At 48.5% G+C, this 13,636-nt stretch overlaps 1 protein-coding gene across 1 annotated transcript in view; it reads right to left on the bottom strand.

Annotated features, from left to right (window-relative positions):
- Positions 1–13,636, bottom strand: part of LOC125726981 (neurocan core protein-like) — a 75,474-nt gene that overhangs the window by 7,918 nt on the left and 53,920 nt on the right. Inside the window, exon 11 of the mRNA XM_049003534.1 lies at positions 6,556–6,669. Within this exon, the coding sequence (XP_048859491.1) occupies positions 6,556–6,669 (114 nt within the window). The remainder of the gene's footprint in view (positions 1–6,555; positions 6,670–13,636) is intronic.

Raw genomic sequence — 13,636 nt, 5'->3', positions numbered from 1 at the left:
GCTCCTCATCCGCTATCTGGCCAAACTGGAGCTTTCCTCGCGCCCCGAAAATCTGAAGCGACACAAATAAATTGGCCAGTGCAAACTGGGCCAGCTGGGGCCCTCGCTAAGCATGAGGAGGGAGGGGGGGTGCTGGTGTGGGTGGAGGGCAGAGAGAGAGAGAGACGCAGAGTAAAGCAGCAGGGTAAGATGGAGGAGGAGGGAAGCGATCAGTGGCGGAGGATGAGAGGAGAGGAAGCAGCAGGAGAGCAGAGACGGAGAGGAGAAGCTGCCCAGGAGCTGCCTGTCAGGAGAGAGACTGGGGCATGCTGGGAGAATGGGAGGCGGCCTGCCGGCCAATGGGATGTTCAGATCTGCCCACCAATGGGATATTGGGGTTTCTCCCTGCCCTGCCCGCTCTGCACTGAGACGCCTGCTGTGCACTCTGAGCCTCCAGCATCAACAGAGGGGCTTTAAGGCAGATGAGGGAAGCCGCTGGTGACAACCCCTGTCCCCCCCTCCACACCCCGGCGAGGTGCGGATTGGCCACAGATGGGGGGGTGGGCTCCACACCTTGCTATGGAAACGGTTACTGACTGACCCATAGATCACAGCCTGCGGCAGCCGGTCCACACACCGGTTACACTCCGGTTAACCTTCAGCCTGCACGACAGATGAAAAGAGCCACCCTCAGTGATTTGGGGGGGGGGTCTTTCATGTGTGTTTTCCCTGATTTCCTGTGAATATGTATAAAATCATCTGGTGCTTAGGGTAATGTTGTATTTGGGGGGAATTGCTGTTTAATGCCACCCCGTCTATCACGCAGGGTACTGCGGGGTTGTGTGATTGGCGCGGGGGGGCAGGTTGTCATGGGTGACCCGGTGACTCCTGGGTGCTTCACAGCAATTTCCCACCTCCCTGCATGGCGCGGTGGGGAGTGGAGATGTACATCAAGCATGGAATCGAACTCGGGGGGCATGGAGGGGTCCCATCGGATACAGAAGAGGGCAGCCAGCAGCTACAATGTGCCAGCCAGCAACCAACTGCGGGTCTCATATCCGTTAGGGTTTCTGAGGGCCCCTCCCCCTTTGTCCTTGGGGGGAACAGACGGAGCTGTTAAATTGCTGATATTTATTAGGCAAAAATCTGGAGCGCACTGGGGGGCGCAGTGGAGCTGAGCAGACGAGCTGATCACAGACACAGACACGCCAAAGTCTGGCTACATGTAACACACACACACACAGGTTTGTAATTGTATCTTTGTGGGGACTCTCCATTCATTTCTATGGGGGAAACTCTAATCCCAACATGACGACCATAACCCCCACCCAGCCCAAACCTTAACCATAAGTGACCAAAGGAAATACGAGGCTTTTAGCATTTTTACTTTTTTGGTTGCATTCACAGATCTTTGTGGTCCCTACAAAATGGTCCCCACAATGTCACAAAATCAGGTTACAAAAAACAATCTAATACAAACCTAATCCACACACACACACACACACGCCATGATGCAACACAAGGCTACACGCTATCTAAAGAGGCCCCGTTTTAATGCCCTTTCAGTCCGAAAAGACTGGACATCATTATGAAACAAACATGTTTTTTCAAAGCCTTTCACACCAAGTCTGACAAATTTGCGTTATCATGACCCTCCATTTTTTTTTTTTTTATTCAGACGGGACTCGATTTCTGCAGGTTTCAGATACATTAATTAAACAAACAACCAATAGGATGTCCGCTTCTACACATGTGATCAGTTTGTTTTTCTAACAGCAAGGAAGCCGTCCATTTGGTTTCCAACACTCGCCTGTAATGATGGGTGATACCACAGGTTTTCTCTTCGATCCAGTGTCGGGATTGCAGACAGGGAAACTCAGTGAAGGTCCCGACGATAAGTAATAACTGCCAAATGGGGGGGTGGGCATTTGCCTGTGGATTGATCCTTCCATTTTCCTATAGTGTCTGGGCAACTTCTCAACAATGCTTCTCAAAATGCAGATCGAAAGCATCCGTACTGCTCCGTCTTGGCGGATGACAAGGGTCATGTTAAGCTTTTCTGGTGATTTATAATTTTTTTTTTGATTGATTTATAGACATATTTGTATACAATCGATATCTAAGAAAAATCCTTTTTAAAAAAATCAATAAGCTCCGTTTTCTCTATTCCTGAATTTAATTAACTGATTATTGGTGATGTTGCTACTATGTTGTTAATATTAATTTTGCTGATGCAGAAGCACCGGCAAATCCGCGTTCTAGTCTATCCTCCTGTACTCATTTAACTGATAATATATTGATACACAAAAAGCTCTTTTTGACTGTCTGGAACGGACTCTGAAAGGTTTAAGCTTTTTTTTAAATTAGATGTATTTAATATTTGCCTTTTTCTTTTCATGCGTTTGCTGAAAAGAAACACAAAAAACGTGCCAGTGCTTCCAGTGATTGTTCGTGGTTTGACGATTTCTTTCAGCGCGCCAACTTTTCTCGATCAGTCATGAAAATTTTGCATCGTGTTTGGTGCGAGCGTTTTTTGGTCCATCAAATTCGCATCTGAATATTTCACAAGTTCCTGCTGCCGCGTTCAGTGTGAAATGACCTTCAGCGCCGACTTCAAGGTCATTTGCAGTGGCTCTCCTGAGCGGGACCTCAACCTACGACCCTTTGGACTCAAGTCTATCTTCTTCATGATTGCTGCTGCCCAAGCGCTGGCACTGGGCCAAGATGGTGGCAGGGTGCACCATGGGAAAGCGCCCCCACAGCCAAAAATCCTACTCATTCGCAGTGTCTGCGTGGGGATAGACTTGCGCTGTCTGAGTGGGCGGGGAGGTTTAAACAATAACATTCCAGTTACCATGGCGCTCACTCTAACATCCAGCCCTTCATAAGCTACTCAAGCTGTCAATGTTTACAGAGAGCAAGTGTGCAGGACAGACCTGAGCAATTGAGACGTTGGGGCAGTGAGGATGATTGGCAGAGAAGCAAACCCCCCCCCACCCCATCCTCGGAATGACTCTAATCGCCTCTTATTTTTACCCGAAGCTCCTTCACATCCAAGAGCCACAGGCTTTGTGTGACCCAGCACTGGATAAGTATTCAGAGGATGGATGCTTGGTGCAGCTTTTTGTAAAGGTTGAATTTGAGGAGAAGTAAACATTTTTAACAAGTACATAACTGGCTCATTTAATACATAGCAAGATGCAGTTTTAATATATATTTTTCTGTACTTTTCAGACCTCATTTCCACGGGATCTCTGAGATGACATCTTTGCACCGCCAATAATTAATCTCTCTGCTGTTGAATAAATCAGTGACCAGAATATCACATTTCTTGAATTCATTTAGGGAGGCAAAAATATAGGTCTGTTACTCATTTGTGGCAAGGACACAGACTTTGGTAGACATGGCAGAAAATCCAATCAGAAAGGATTATTTATGACTAATGGGTTTGTCTGCCTCGCCCGTCTCATTGCCTAGGAAACCCCACCACCCCCCCCCGTTTCCAGAACCTTCTACAGTGGAACGGAGGAAAGACATGCACCGTGGTGGCAGATGTCTGACTGAGAACAAAGGACACCTGTAACTGATAGAGGAAAGGAGAGAGGAGGGGAGGTGACAGAGGAGGTGGGCGGTTGGCATTCGCACCGGGAGCCTCGTCTCCTTCCTGATTGAAATGCCACACCGCTCGTTAAGGCCGATTTGAGCTGACAGGGTCGACGCCATTCCAGCTCCAAGGAGGCAGTGGGAGAGTCCTGCCAAGCTAAAGGCGTCTGGGGTAGGTGCCAGGCCAGGAACTGGGCCCGCTAACCGGAGAGGCAGGGCTGGCTGCCCAGAGGAGGGCCGCCCCTGACCTCCTGCCAGGTCTGCCCCCCCCCACACACACTCCCAGCTGGTGTCGTCCCCTCAAGCCGCACCAAAGTCACCCGGCGATACAACACTACCACCGACAAGCACATAGGGGGTGTCACTAATTTATGTGGCGGCTCAGCCCTCATTAGGAGCCCTGTGGGAGAAACAGATGTGCAAGTGCGTTACGTAAGGGTGGCAGTTTCTTCTTTACTGAAGTAGTTGTGGGAAATGCTGCATGACCCCATATGGATGGAGAAGCCAAGCGTCTGAAGTCTTAGCGGGAAAAGTCAATGCGGATCATTTAAATCCATTTGAGGTGGTGGGTGGCTCAGCGGGTTAGGACACTGCCTGTGATTGGAAGGTTGCTGGTTCAAATCCCATAATTGGCAGTGATTTAAAACATTGGGCGCATAAGCAAGGCCCTTAAGTGTTCAGGAGCACCCAAAATCCCTGTATGGGTAAGATAACTGCAGCCCATGCAGGGTGTTCCCTCACCCCGGGGGGTCAGTCTGCCAGATACAGGCCCAGGGAAGCTGATCTAGAGCCCCTAAGAATTAGCTGTGGTGATCGTGACGGCTTTCTGTGCACGGCACGTCAGCTCAGTCAGTGCCAAGGGTCAGCCAAAGGACAGAGGCTTGCTGGCTTTGATATATATATATAAAGTAAAGAAAAGTTGCCTTTGTTTGCCACATGATCTCTCTGCTGCACCAATCCAGGGCGGTAATTTGGAAGAAGAGCACATAAAGGATGTGGTGGATTTGGGGTCACGATGTTCTTCTGAGAAGGGGAAAGATTTAGATTTAATTGCCAAGTTCAAAACTGAGCTTTCGAAACACTGTTTTTGGGATTTTTGGGGGGGTGGGAGATCCGCAGCTCGTATTTTGTGTGGGACTGGGCGTCTTTGCTTCAAAATGGTTTATGACGTGAAACTAAGAGGGATTCGGACAGAGGATCTCGGTGGTATAGAGCATAGATATTTGCAGTGGGGAGCGGGTTTGAGACACGTTCTGGAACCTGGGTGTCACACAATCAAATGAACGTCAATTGGACATCAAGGCATCTCTGTGTGTTCTGGGCAGGCGTTCAGAAAATACTAAGCTGCCAGAAACAAAGGAAGCATCCAGCCCCCACGGGAATGGCGCAGAACTGCATAAATGAATTTATTGACTGGCTAGCATGTTGCCGCTGTTTGATGGGGATTCCCTGATGAACAAACTACACCACAGGGCTCTGCACAGTGAGAAGCCAAGCACTGAAATGACCGGAACTAGAGGTCCGACCCGTTGGCTGGCAGATGTCAGATCCTAATTGGAACCATCTTACAAGAAACAAACACTGTAAAATATACACTAAATGACCAAAATTATGCAGACCTCAGCTTTTCCAACATGTCATTCTGAAACAAAGGGTATTAATATGAAGCTGGTCAGCTCATTGTTGCTAACATAGCCTCCACTCTTCTGGGAAGGCTTCCTATTAGGTGTTGGGAATTTGTTGGTGGGATCTGCTATGATTCATGTTGGATGTCAATGTTGGGTGATCAGGTCCCTTTCTGTGAATTTGTGTGACCGACCACTGCACAACTGAACTTGCTCCCAGATGTTTTGACCTTCAAGCACTTCCTTTGTGGTTGACCAGAAATGTGGAGAAATGACTCGTTGGGTAGACGGCCTTCTATGATGGGGCATCCCCATGGGTAGAAGGCCGTCATAGAAGTGGAACATCACTAACCTTCTCTGCACAACAATCTCTGCTGCTCATGACTGCTGCAGGAGATCCTGTGACTATGCGCTTATTTTTACAACTGAGTCAGCAATGGGTGTAACTTAATTAGGCAATTTCATTAACAGGGGTATCCATATACTTTTGGCCAAGTAATGTATTCGGATAGTTTTCATACAACCTTTCCAGCTATAAATATGCAGCCATTCGTTCACTAAAACCAATATTTAACTCCCGGCATTTGCAGGCATGCCAGCAGACACGGAAGATCCGTTGAAGGCAGGTGAGGCCTCGAATCGGAGAGTGTACCCCAAAGATCACCTCCTTCATACTGCAGTCTGCCCCATTTTGGCGGTGGAGCATTTGTTATTGTCACCTTATCCTGTCACCATGGTGCGGGAGAGATGGCCTCGCAGGTCAGACTGGGCTGACGGAAGAGGAAGTACGGCAGATGGCCATGAAGAAAAAGGGCGGACGGACCCGCAGCTTCACCGGTCAGGCGGGGGGACATGAGCTGCAAACAATCCATGTACGCCCAGCTGCAATTTGGGGAATGCGGCGAGGCCACACATGGGGCGGGGCCACATATGTAACCCCACCCACACTTGTATTCATTGGCTCAGACAACTTTCAAGGCGGGACTAAATTAAACCGATGTAGCGAGTGCTAACTTAAGCCATTTCATGTAGTAGGACTGTTAAAGGGGTTATAGCTAATATATCTAATCAAAAAACACTTTATTATTCATTACAACACAAAGGCGTGATTACGACCATTATGTGTACGTGCTAAAGGGTTTGGCTACACATGCCTCTGTGACTCAGGGGTCCTTGGAATCATCCAAACTGCCCCTCTTTTGTCTCCCCTGAATGCCTTTAACTCCCAGCTGCTCCAGACCCTGATTTCTCCAAAAACAATATATGTCGCTTTGGATAAAAGTGTCTGCCATATAAATAGAATGTACCCTCCTTGGGTGCCCAAGGGCGACTCTCGCCCTCTGCTTACCTTTCTCACACGTGGCTCCTCCGTAACTGGGCAGGCACAAGCAGACGAAGGAGTCAATCTCGTCGATGCAGGTGCCTCCGTTCTGACATGGATTTGATTGACAGTCGTCGATATCTGCGGATGACAGATGAAACACGTGGTGTGAACATTCGCCGGGGACCCGTATCGGCCATCACCGCGGCCTTTGCTTTCCCGCCTCGATGGCTTTACACTTTGGCTTTTATGCTTACACCAGACAGGAAACCACACAGCCTTCTGGAAACATGAAAGCCAAAGATATTAAAGACTCTTACAGCCCTAACGAGGGTATCGATTTGTTCCGGCTATGCATAAACAATGGCAGCGATTATTTACATCTCAATTCATTCCGGGGGCGGGTGTATGAGAACTATCTGCACCTTTAAAACCTCTGATTCAGAGGGGAAATGGCTAAGCCTTCTCTGGTGGATTTCCAAGACCCAACAGAGGGGAACAAAACAAAAACAAACCAAGAAAACATGGATATCCTAGCCTCTCTGTATGTTAATCTGTGCAGGCTACCCAGTACTGGATTAAATGAAATATTTATGTTTGCAGATAGTTAACCATAGGCAATCTGGAAATACAGAGGTTATGGGTCTCCTTCCTGTACGTGAAACAGCTTGCTCCCTCCTTCAGATGGTACGCATTTTTACTTAGCTTGAGGGCAAAATCAATTAAAAGCACAGATGGTATACCATAATCCTTTGCCTTAAAAAAATCTGAGTGGACCTCTCCTGGACCTGGAGAAAGGGTATGTAGCAAACATGACTTTAAAAGATTCCTCAAGTTTTAAGGTTGCCAACCCCCCCTACCCCCCACCACCCAGCCCCTACTTTTTATTGAAACTCACAGAAGAGTTGCTGCTCTTTTAGGCCTACCCATAATGCATTGGTTGAGAAGATTAATGTATTAAAACAATGACATAGGGGATTATAGGGCAGCAGTTTTTGAGCTACCCTGAGTGGTCCGTCCGTTTAAGTGCAGTAGGCCAGCACAGTAGAAGGGCTTGCTGTGTAAGTGCACATGGTCCAGTATGGATTGCAAAGAAATGATAATGAAAAAAGCCTAAATCATACTGGCTGGCTTTTCTCTGTTGACCCAGAACACAAAACCACATTGCAGCCAAGACATAGATAACTGCAAGCACCAGCTCCTAGTTCCCAGAGGGTGAAGGGCCAGGTGGAGGAGCTGGTCTGGATTTGGGCCATGAGGAGCCCAATCTTGCACTGGCCTGACCCTCACACCTGCAGTGAGGCTGCTCATGGTCAATGTCACTATGGCCTAATATTAAAAATAGCCCCTGATCAGTTTCCTTCTCAGTATTTCAGAGCTTGACATCAGGTGATCACAAAAAGGCCTAAGATGTGATCTACTTAGTTTTCCAGAAGGCCTTTGATGTTGTCCCCCACAAACAGCCCTGGCTTAAGCTCACAGCTGCAGGGATTTTAGGAACTGTGGCAGCTTGGGTCGAAATCTGACTAACAGACAGGAAGCAGCGGGTAGTTATTACAGGCACAATGTCACAGTGGGCCTGCGTTCATAGTGGGGTACCGCAGGGTTCAATTTCAGGACCACTATTGTTCCTCATTTACATTAATGATATTCACACTAATACATACAGTAAACTGCTTAAATTTACAAATGACACCAAGGTGGGTAGAGTAGCAGATACCAAACTAGCAAAACAGAGGCTACAACGAGATTTAATTAGCGACTGAGCTGATACCTGGCAGATGAAATTTAATGTAGATAAATATAAAATAATCTATGCAGGGAGAAGAAATATAAAGTACAGATATTTTATGGGTTCCACTGAAATATAGGGAGCTGATTATGAGAAAGACCTCGGTGTGTATGTTGATGCTTCCATGTCTCACTCTCGCCAGTGTGGGAAAGCAATTAAAAAGGCTAATAGGATGTTGGGTTACATTTCTAGGTGTGTGGAGTTTAAATCAAGGGAGGTGATGATACGATTATATAATTCCTTGGTAAGACCCCACCTAGAATATTGTGTGCAGGTTTGGTCATCATACCTTAAGAATGACATTGCTGCCTTGGAAAGTGTTCAACGTAGGGTGACAAGAATGATTCCAGGTCTTAGAGGAATGTCTTATGAGGAGGTTAGCTGAGTTGAATCTGTTTAGCCTCAAGCAAAGGAGATTAAGGGGGGACATAATCCAGGTATATAAGATTCTAACAGGTCTGGATGCTGTTCAGCCAAATGGCTACTTCAATATTAGTTTAAATACTAGGACTCGTGGCCATGGGTGGAAATTAACGGGTCCTGTGAGGGACTGGCCTGCCATCCAGTGTACCCCCACCCTGTGCTGCCTGAGATGGACTCCCATCTCAGTCTGTCTTCATAGAAGAAGGATAGAGGGATGTGATTCTCCATCTGCGGCCTCTGCTGCCATTATCCAGGTCTGACAGACCAGCCATTGAGGAGGAGCAAAAAGGTCAGTGTCCTTCACAGCGATCCGGTCACCGAAGAAGACAGAGGGAGGCGCACCTTACAAAACGGGGATGAAACATGGTGGGTGACCGAGACACCGATAGCACCTGGCACACTGCGGAGAAATGGCCCGGACCCCAAAGAGATGGACCCAGTCCAGAGCAGAGCTTCCCTTTCATACAGCAATAGCGAGAAAGCGACCTGCGGCCTCGGCAGTCACGAGCATTAACCACGCGGCTGTAAACCTGTGATTACCGTAGCAACCACTTGCTCCTCGCCTCCTTATCTTGTCTCGTTACGTTTTTGCTCCATTACTGCACATTCTTTTACAGCAATCTATTAAAAATAAATACCTTCCCGCTCGTTAGCGCTGTGACTCAAAGCATCATTGAAAACATAGCTTTTCAACATTAAGTTGCTTTAAAAGCTTTTCCTAATAAATAATAGCTTAGCTGATAAGCAGTAATAACCTCCCCTGATCACACAGCCTTCTAAAGGAATATGCCGATGTCACAGCAGGCTGCTCTATGTGTTACCTAGCTAAGTCATCCAGGAACAAAAGATGTATATAGCTATATAAGCCATTTATTTAGATTAAATATATTTAATCTTCGTAAATATACCTTCTTCAAATATCAGTCTGATATTATACAGAGGACATACTGTATGTTTCTTATTTGCCCTAAATCAGGAGCAGCTGACAGAATTTCCCTTCTTCAAACACAAACGTGTGTTATTACATCTGCTAATCTGACTCCATACAGTCACACACATATTACTTTATGTCTCTTTACTGAGGGCTGAGGGACTCTTGTGTCTGGAAGGGTAAGATTCAGCTGGATTGGTTTTCAGGGTTCATTTCAGGATATTTGCCACTGGAGATGTCTGCAGATAATGGCGTTCTTTGTGCCCTGATGAAAGACGCCACGTACTTTCGCAGGTCCGTGCTGCGGTTTGCTCGGCATCGCCTTCCCGTGCGACCGGTTCGCAGTCATACGCGGCAGTGTGTCTGGCCAGAGTTGCCCCCCTTTGTTGCCCCCAGGACACACCGCAGTGGAGCTCAGAGTTTGCCAGGTGCTAGGGGGTGACTTATGGGCTACTGAAAACACTGCATGCTGCTATCTCATCATAAAAGTTGTACAAATAAAGTAGGAGTTCATGAGTACTCTAGGATACACAAACACGCCTTTTGGTGTGATTTCCATCACCTTTCATTCAGCTGCACGGCAATCCTAACTGCATCTCTACACAGGTGAAGTCGTTGCTGCTGTCCACTTCTCCGTGGGAGGGGGGCGTCCTTCTGTGTGTGTGTGTGGGGGGGGGGGGGGTGGGCACTCTGAGCATCTCCAGCCTCTGGGTTTAAATCAGTCAGAATCACACCTCGTGTTATTTTCCTGCGTTTGTAAGCTGGGACCTAAGAAAACCCAAACGTCATTTCGTATGATACAATCACGGTGATGCATTCGGATGAAGTTCCACCAAGGGAAACATCACAGGCAGAAGAAAAATCGATATCGCTCTGGAGCGATGTATTTCCTGGCCAGCAGTGAAATCACGGTACACAGGGCTGGATGTGCTAAGGCATTAAGGTCCAGCTGTTCCCGCAGAAGGGTTAGCACTACCTTCTGCAGGACCATCCCTCTCACTGGAGAGATCTGTTCAGGATGTTCTCCGGACTGGAGGATCACATCTGCGCAGTGCAGGACCCCAGATAGTTCTGGAAAACAGCGGAAGCATGTGCTTTGAAATCTTATGGAAATTAGGGGGGGCTTGGCAGGATTTCAAATTTGCTGTGACCTTTGTTGTAAGAAATGTTTCGCATAGAAGCATAGAGGCTGAAAAGCAGCTTACAGCTTACAGGAAATGATGTTCAAACCCCCCCCCCCCCCCCCCCCATGACAGTTAGCAAGCAGCCTCTGCATCACCTCTGAAGAGATACATTTCAGGGTAGTGCATTTAAGGTTAGGGCTGGCCATGTTTGTCACCAATAGTCTTGCGAATTGTGATTGGCCAGGGAGGAGCAGGTCTGTTGGGGGGGGCAGACAGACGCCAAAGGTAATCGCTTACATCCCAGAGTTCCTCTTTAATGACTTAAGGAGGCGACGGAACACAGGAGCCCATTGAACAATGGCTTAAGAAAGCAGACAGGACCTTCTCAAATGAAGTTAAACCTGTAGGAGGGGGAGTGAGTAGGGAACTGATGCAAACCGCCATCTGTCCCAGTTGTGTAGAAACGGTTACACACGTGTGTAGAAGTGGCTACAATACTGGGTACAGTACAATCTACCAGTACTGGGTCACAGACAGCCTCATGTCTATCCTAGTAAACTTAGGGTGAGCATGGAACATCCTGGACAGACTGCCACAATAGACACACACACTCAGGCTCACTCACTGTAGGCGAACCCTTGACCCTGAAGATGTGAAACAACATTGGTACCCGGTACACCATCACACTGCTCACACATGCTTCTGAAACCTGGAATCAGTGGTGATTAAGGGCAGAATGACTTGGTCAAAATGTGAATCAGTGCCCAAATTACTTAAGGGCCAGACAACTCAAAGTCACACGGGAAGCACTTCAGGGGAAGAGAAGCGTCACATCTGCCATCTTCCGTCTTTGTGGATCTGCAGCTTGGTATTTCTGCTGCCGTATCCTGCCCCACTCGCCACAGGAGTCCCCGGGGGATCATGTAAATTATGGCAGGATTAGCCCGAACGAGGTCAGGAGCAATGGTTAGCTGTGAGGCTACCTGTAAAAAACACCCAAGATGGAGAGGAAGAGGTCTGACGCAGTTACCCAAGCGACCCCCGCGACTCGCCCGAGTTAAGGCGCTGTGTGATTCTGTTTCCAGACAGCACATTCCGAGTTCTGCTCGGAGTCGGTGAACTCAATCGGAACGACGGGGCTTCTGCAGCCGGTAGCTGAGACACCCCCCCCTCTATTTTTCTTTGGGTCAGGGTGATTTACGACAGGACTGCAGCAGAAAGGATCCCCCTCTTACACACACACCGACATGCCTTCCCCGCCCCTCTGGTCAAAAACCTACTGTGTTGCAAGCCACGGTTACAGGCGAAAGTAGGGGGTCGCACTGGCAAAAGGTGTGGATACCTTTACATTTCCCAGGGTTCCACGCAGCAATTTGTGGGTCTCCTTCTGTTGATATGTCCCCGCCCCACCCATGTGGCTGGCAAACAAATCTGGAACGTCGGCAGTATAACAGCGTGACAACAAAGGTGGCAGATAAGAGAAACATCCATATCCTTCTCCTATGGCGACATCAGGTATTCCGGAATCCCGCTGGGTTCCAAGGAGATGTAAAAACACACCTGTTTAGTTTAGCGTATAGGGACACTAGTTCTAGCCCTAGCTAACTCTTCACTCCCAGTCAGACCTGTAGTGTGAGGTGTACAGCTGGGTGGGGATCGGTGCCATTGGCTTTGGATGAACTGGATTGTCAGTGCTGTCACTCTAGCTTCGCAATCTCTTGTGGAACTGGAGTGCTGACATTTCAGGGACTCCCCATGCCTGCATTCCCACTTGCCTCTCCCTCCTACTGATGCTGCCATAGCCATATCTGCCGGAGCTTGCAGATTGCACTTCATATTGTACTCACCTAGCTTTTAGCACTGCCAATAGCCTCCTCTACTATGCCTAATTGTACATTTTATTTCCCCTACTCCTCCTGGGGGGTGATGCCTGGAGACCTCAATCTATCAAGATATCCAGCACACCCGGCCACATGTGACGTCGCCACCACCAGTGACGTCCCTGCATCCAGCTCGCCGTTCTGATCTTCCATGTATGACCCGCTGCCTTACCTCTGGTTGCCTGGCAATTGGAAGAAGACTCGGCTTTGGCATTGGCTTATCATCTTCCTTGCTCTCCAGTTATTTCCCAAATCATATTGGGGACAATGTGACTTGGCCCATCGCTGGCACTTAACCATCTCTCTATTTGACTATCCCTGCCGGCCCCTGGAGGATGGGCTCCCCCTTTGAGTCTGGTCCCTCTCAAGGTTTCTTCCTCCTAGGGAGTTTTTCCTTGCCACTGTCGCCTATGGCTTACTCACTGGGGGCTTTGGGTGAGGATACTGTAAAGCGCTTTGAGACAATGTAATGTTGTGATAATGCGCTATATAAAAATAAATTTGTTGTTGTTGTTGTTGATGTGCCTCGTTCTCACTTGGCAGCAAGAGGGTGACACCAGCCTGCCACTTTCCACCCCTGCAGCGGCTGGCCAGGTGGTATGTGGGCTCTGTCTGGAGGAGTAGGTGATGCAGGGTTGGGGGAGGAGAGGGCCGGACAGGCGGACGGGTGGGTGGATTTCGGGGATGGGGGAGGAGGGTGTTGAGGGCGTCCCATTTGTGGCATGAGAAGCTTGCGAATGACAGATAATGGAGCGGGGTCCACTGATCTCGTCCCAATAAGTGACAGAGCGCCGGGGGCTGAATTAATGAAGCATGGGTGGCGGGCGGAGCCAATCATCTGTCTTAAGCGACGGCACGGCGCCAGGAGAGCAGCATGGAAACCGGGCCATCAATCAGCTGGTGCTGCCGTGCAGCCACTGGCGTGCTAGAGCCGCCGCAGCCAGCCACAACCTGCACA

The sequence above is a fragment of the Brienomyrus brachyistius genome, unplaced genomic scaffold, assembly GCF_023856365.1.
Source record: "Brienomyrus brachyistius isolate T26 unplaced genomic scaffold, BBRACH_0.4 scaffold82, whole genome shotgun sequence".
NCBI classification, from domain to species: domain Eukaryota; kingdom Metazoa; phylum Chordata; class Actinopteri; order Osteoglossiformes; family Mormyridae; genus Brienomyrus; species Brienomyrus brachyistius.
This window is presented reverse-complemented; position numbering and strand designations above follow the sequence as displayed.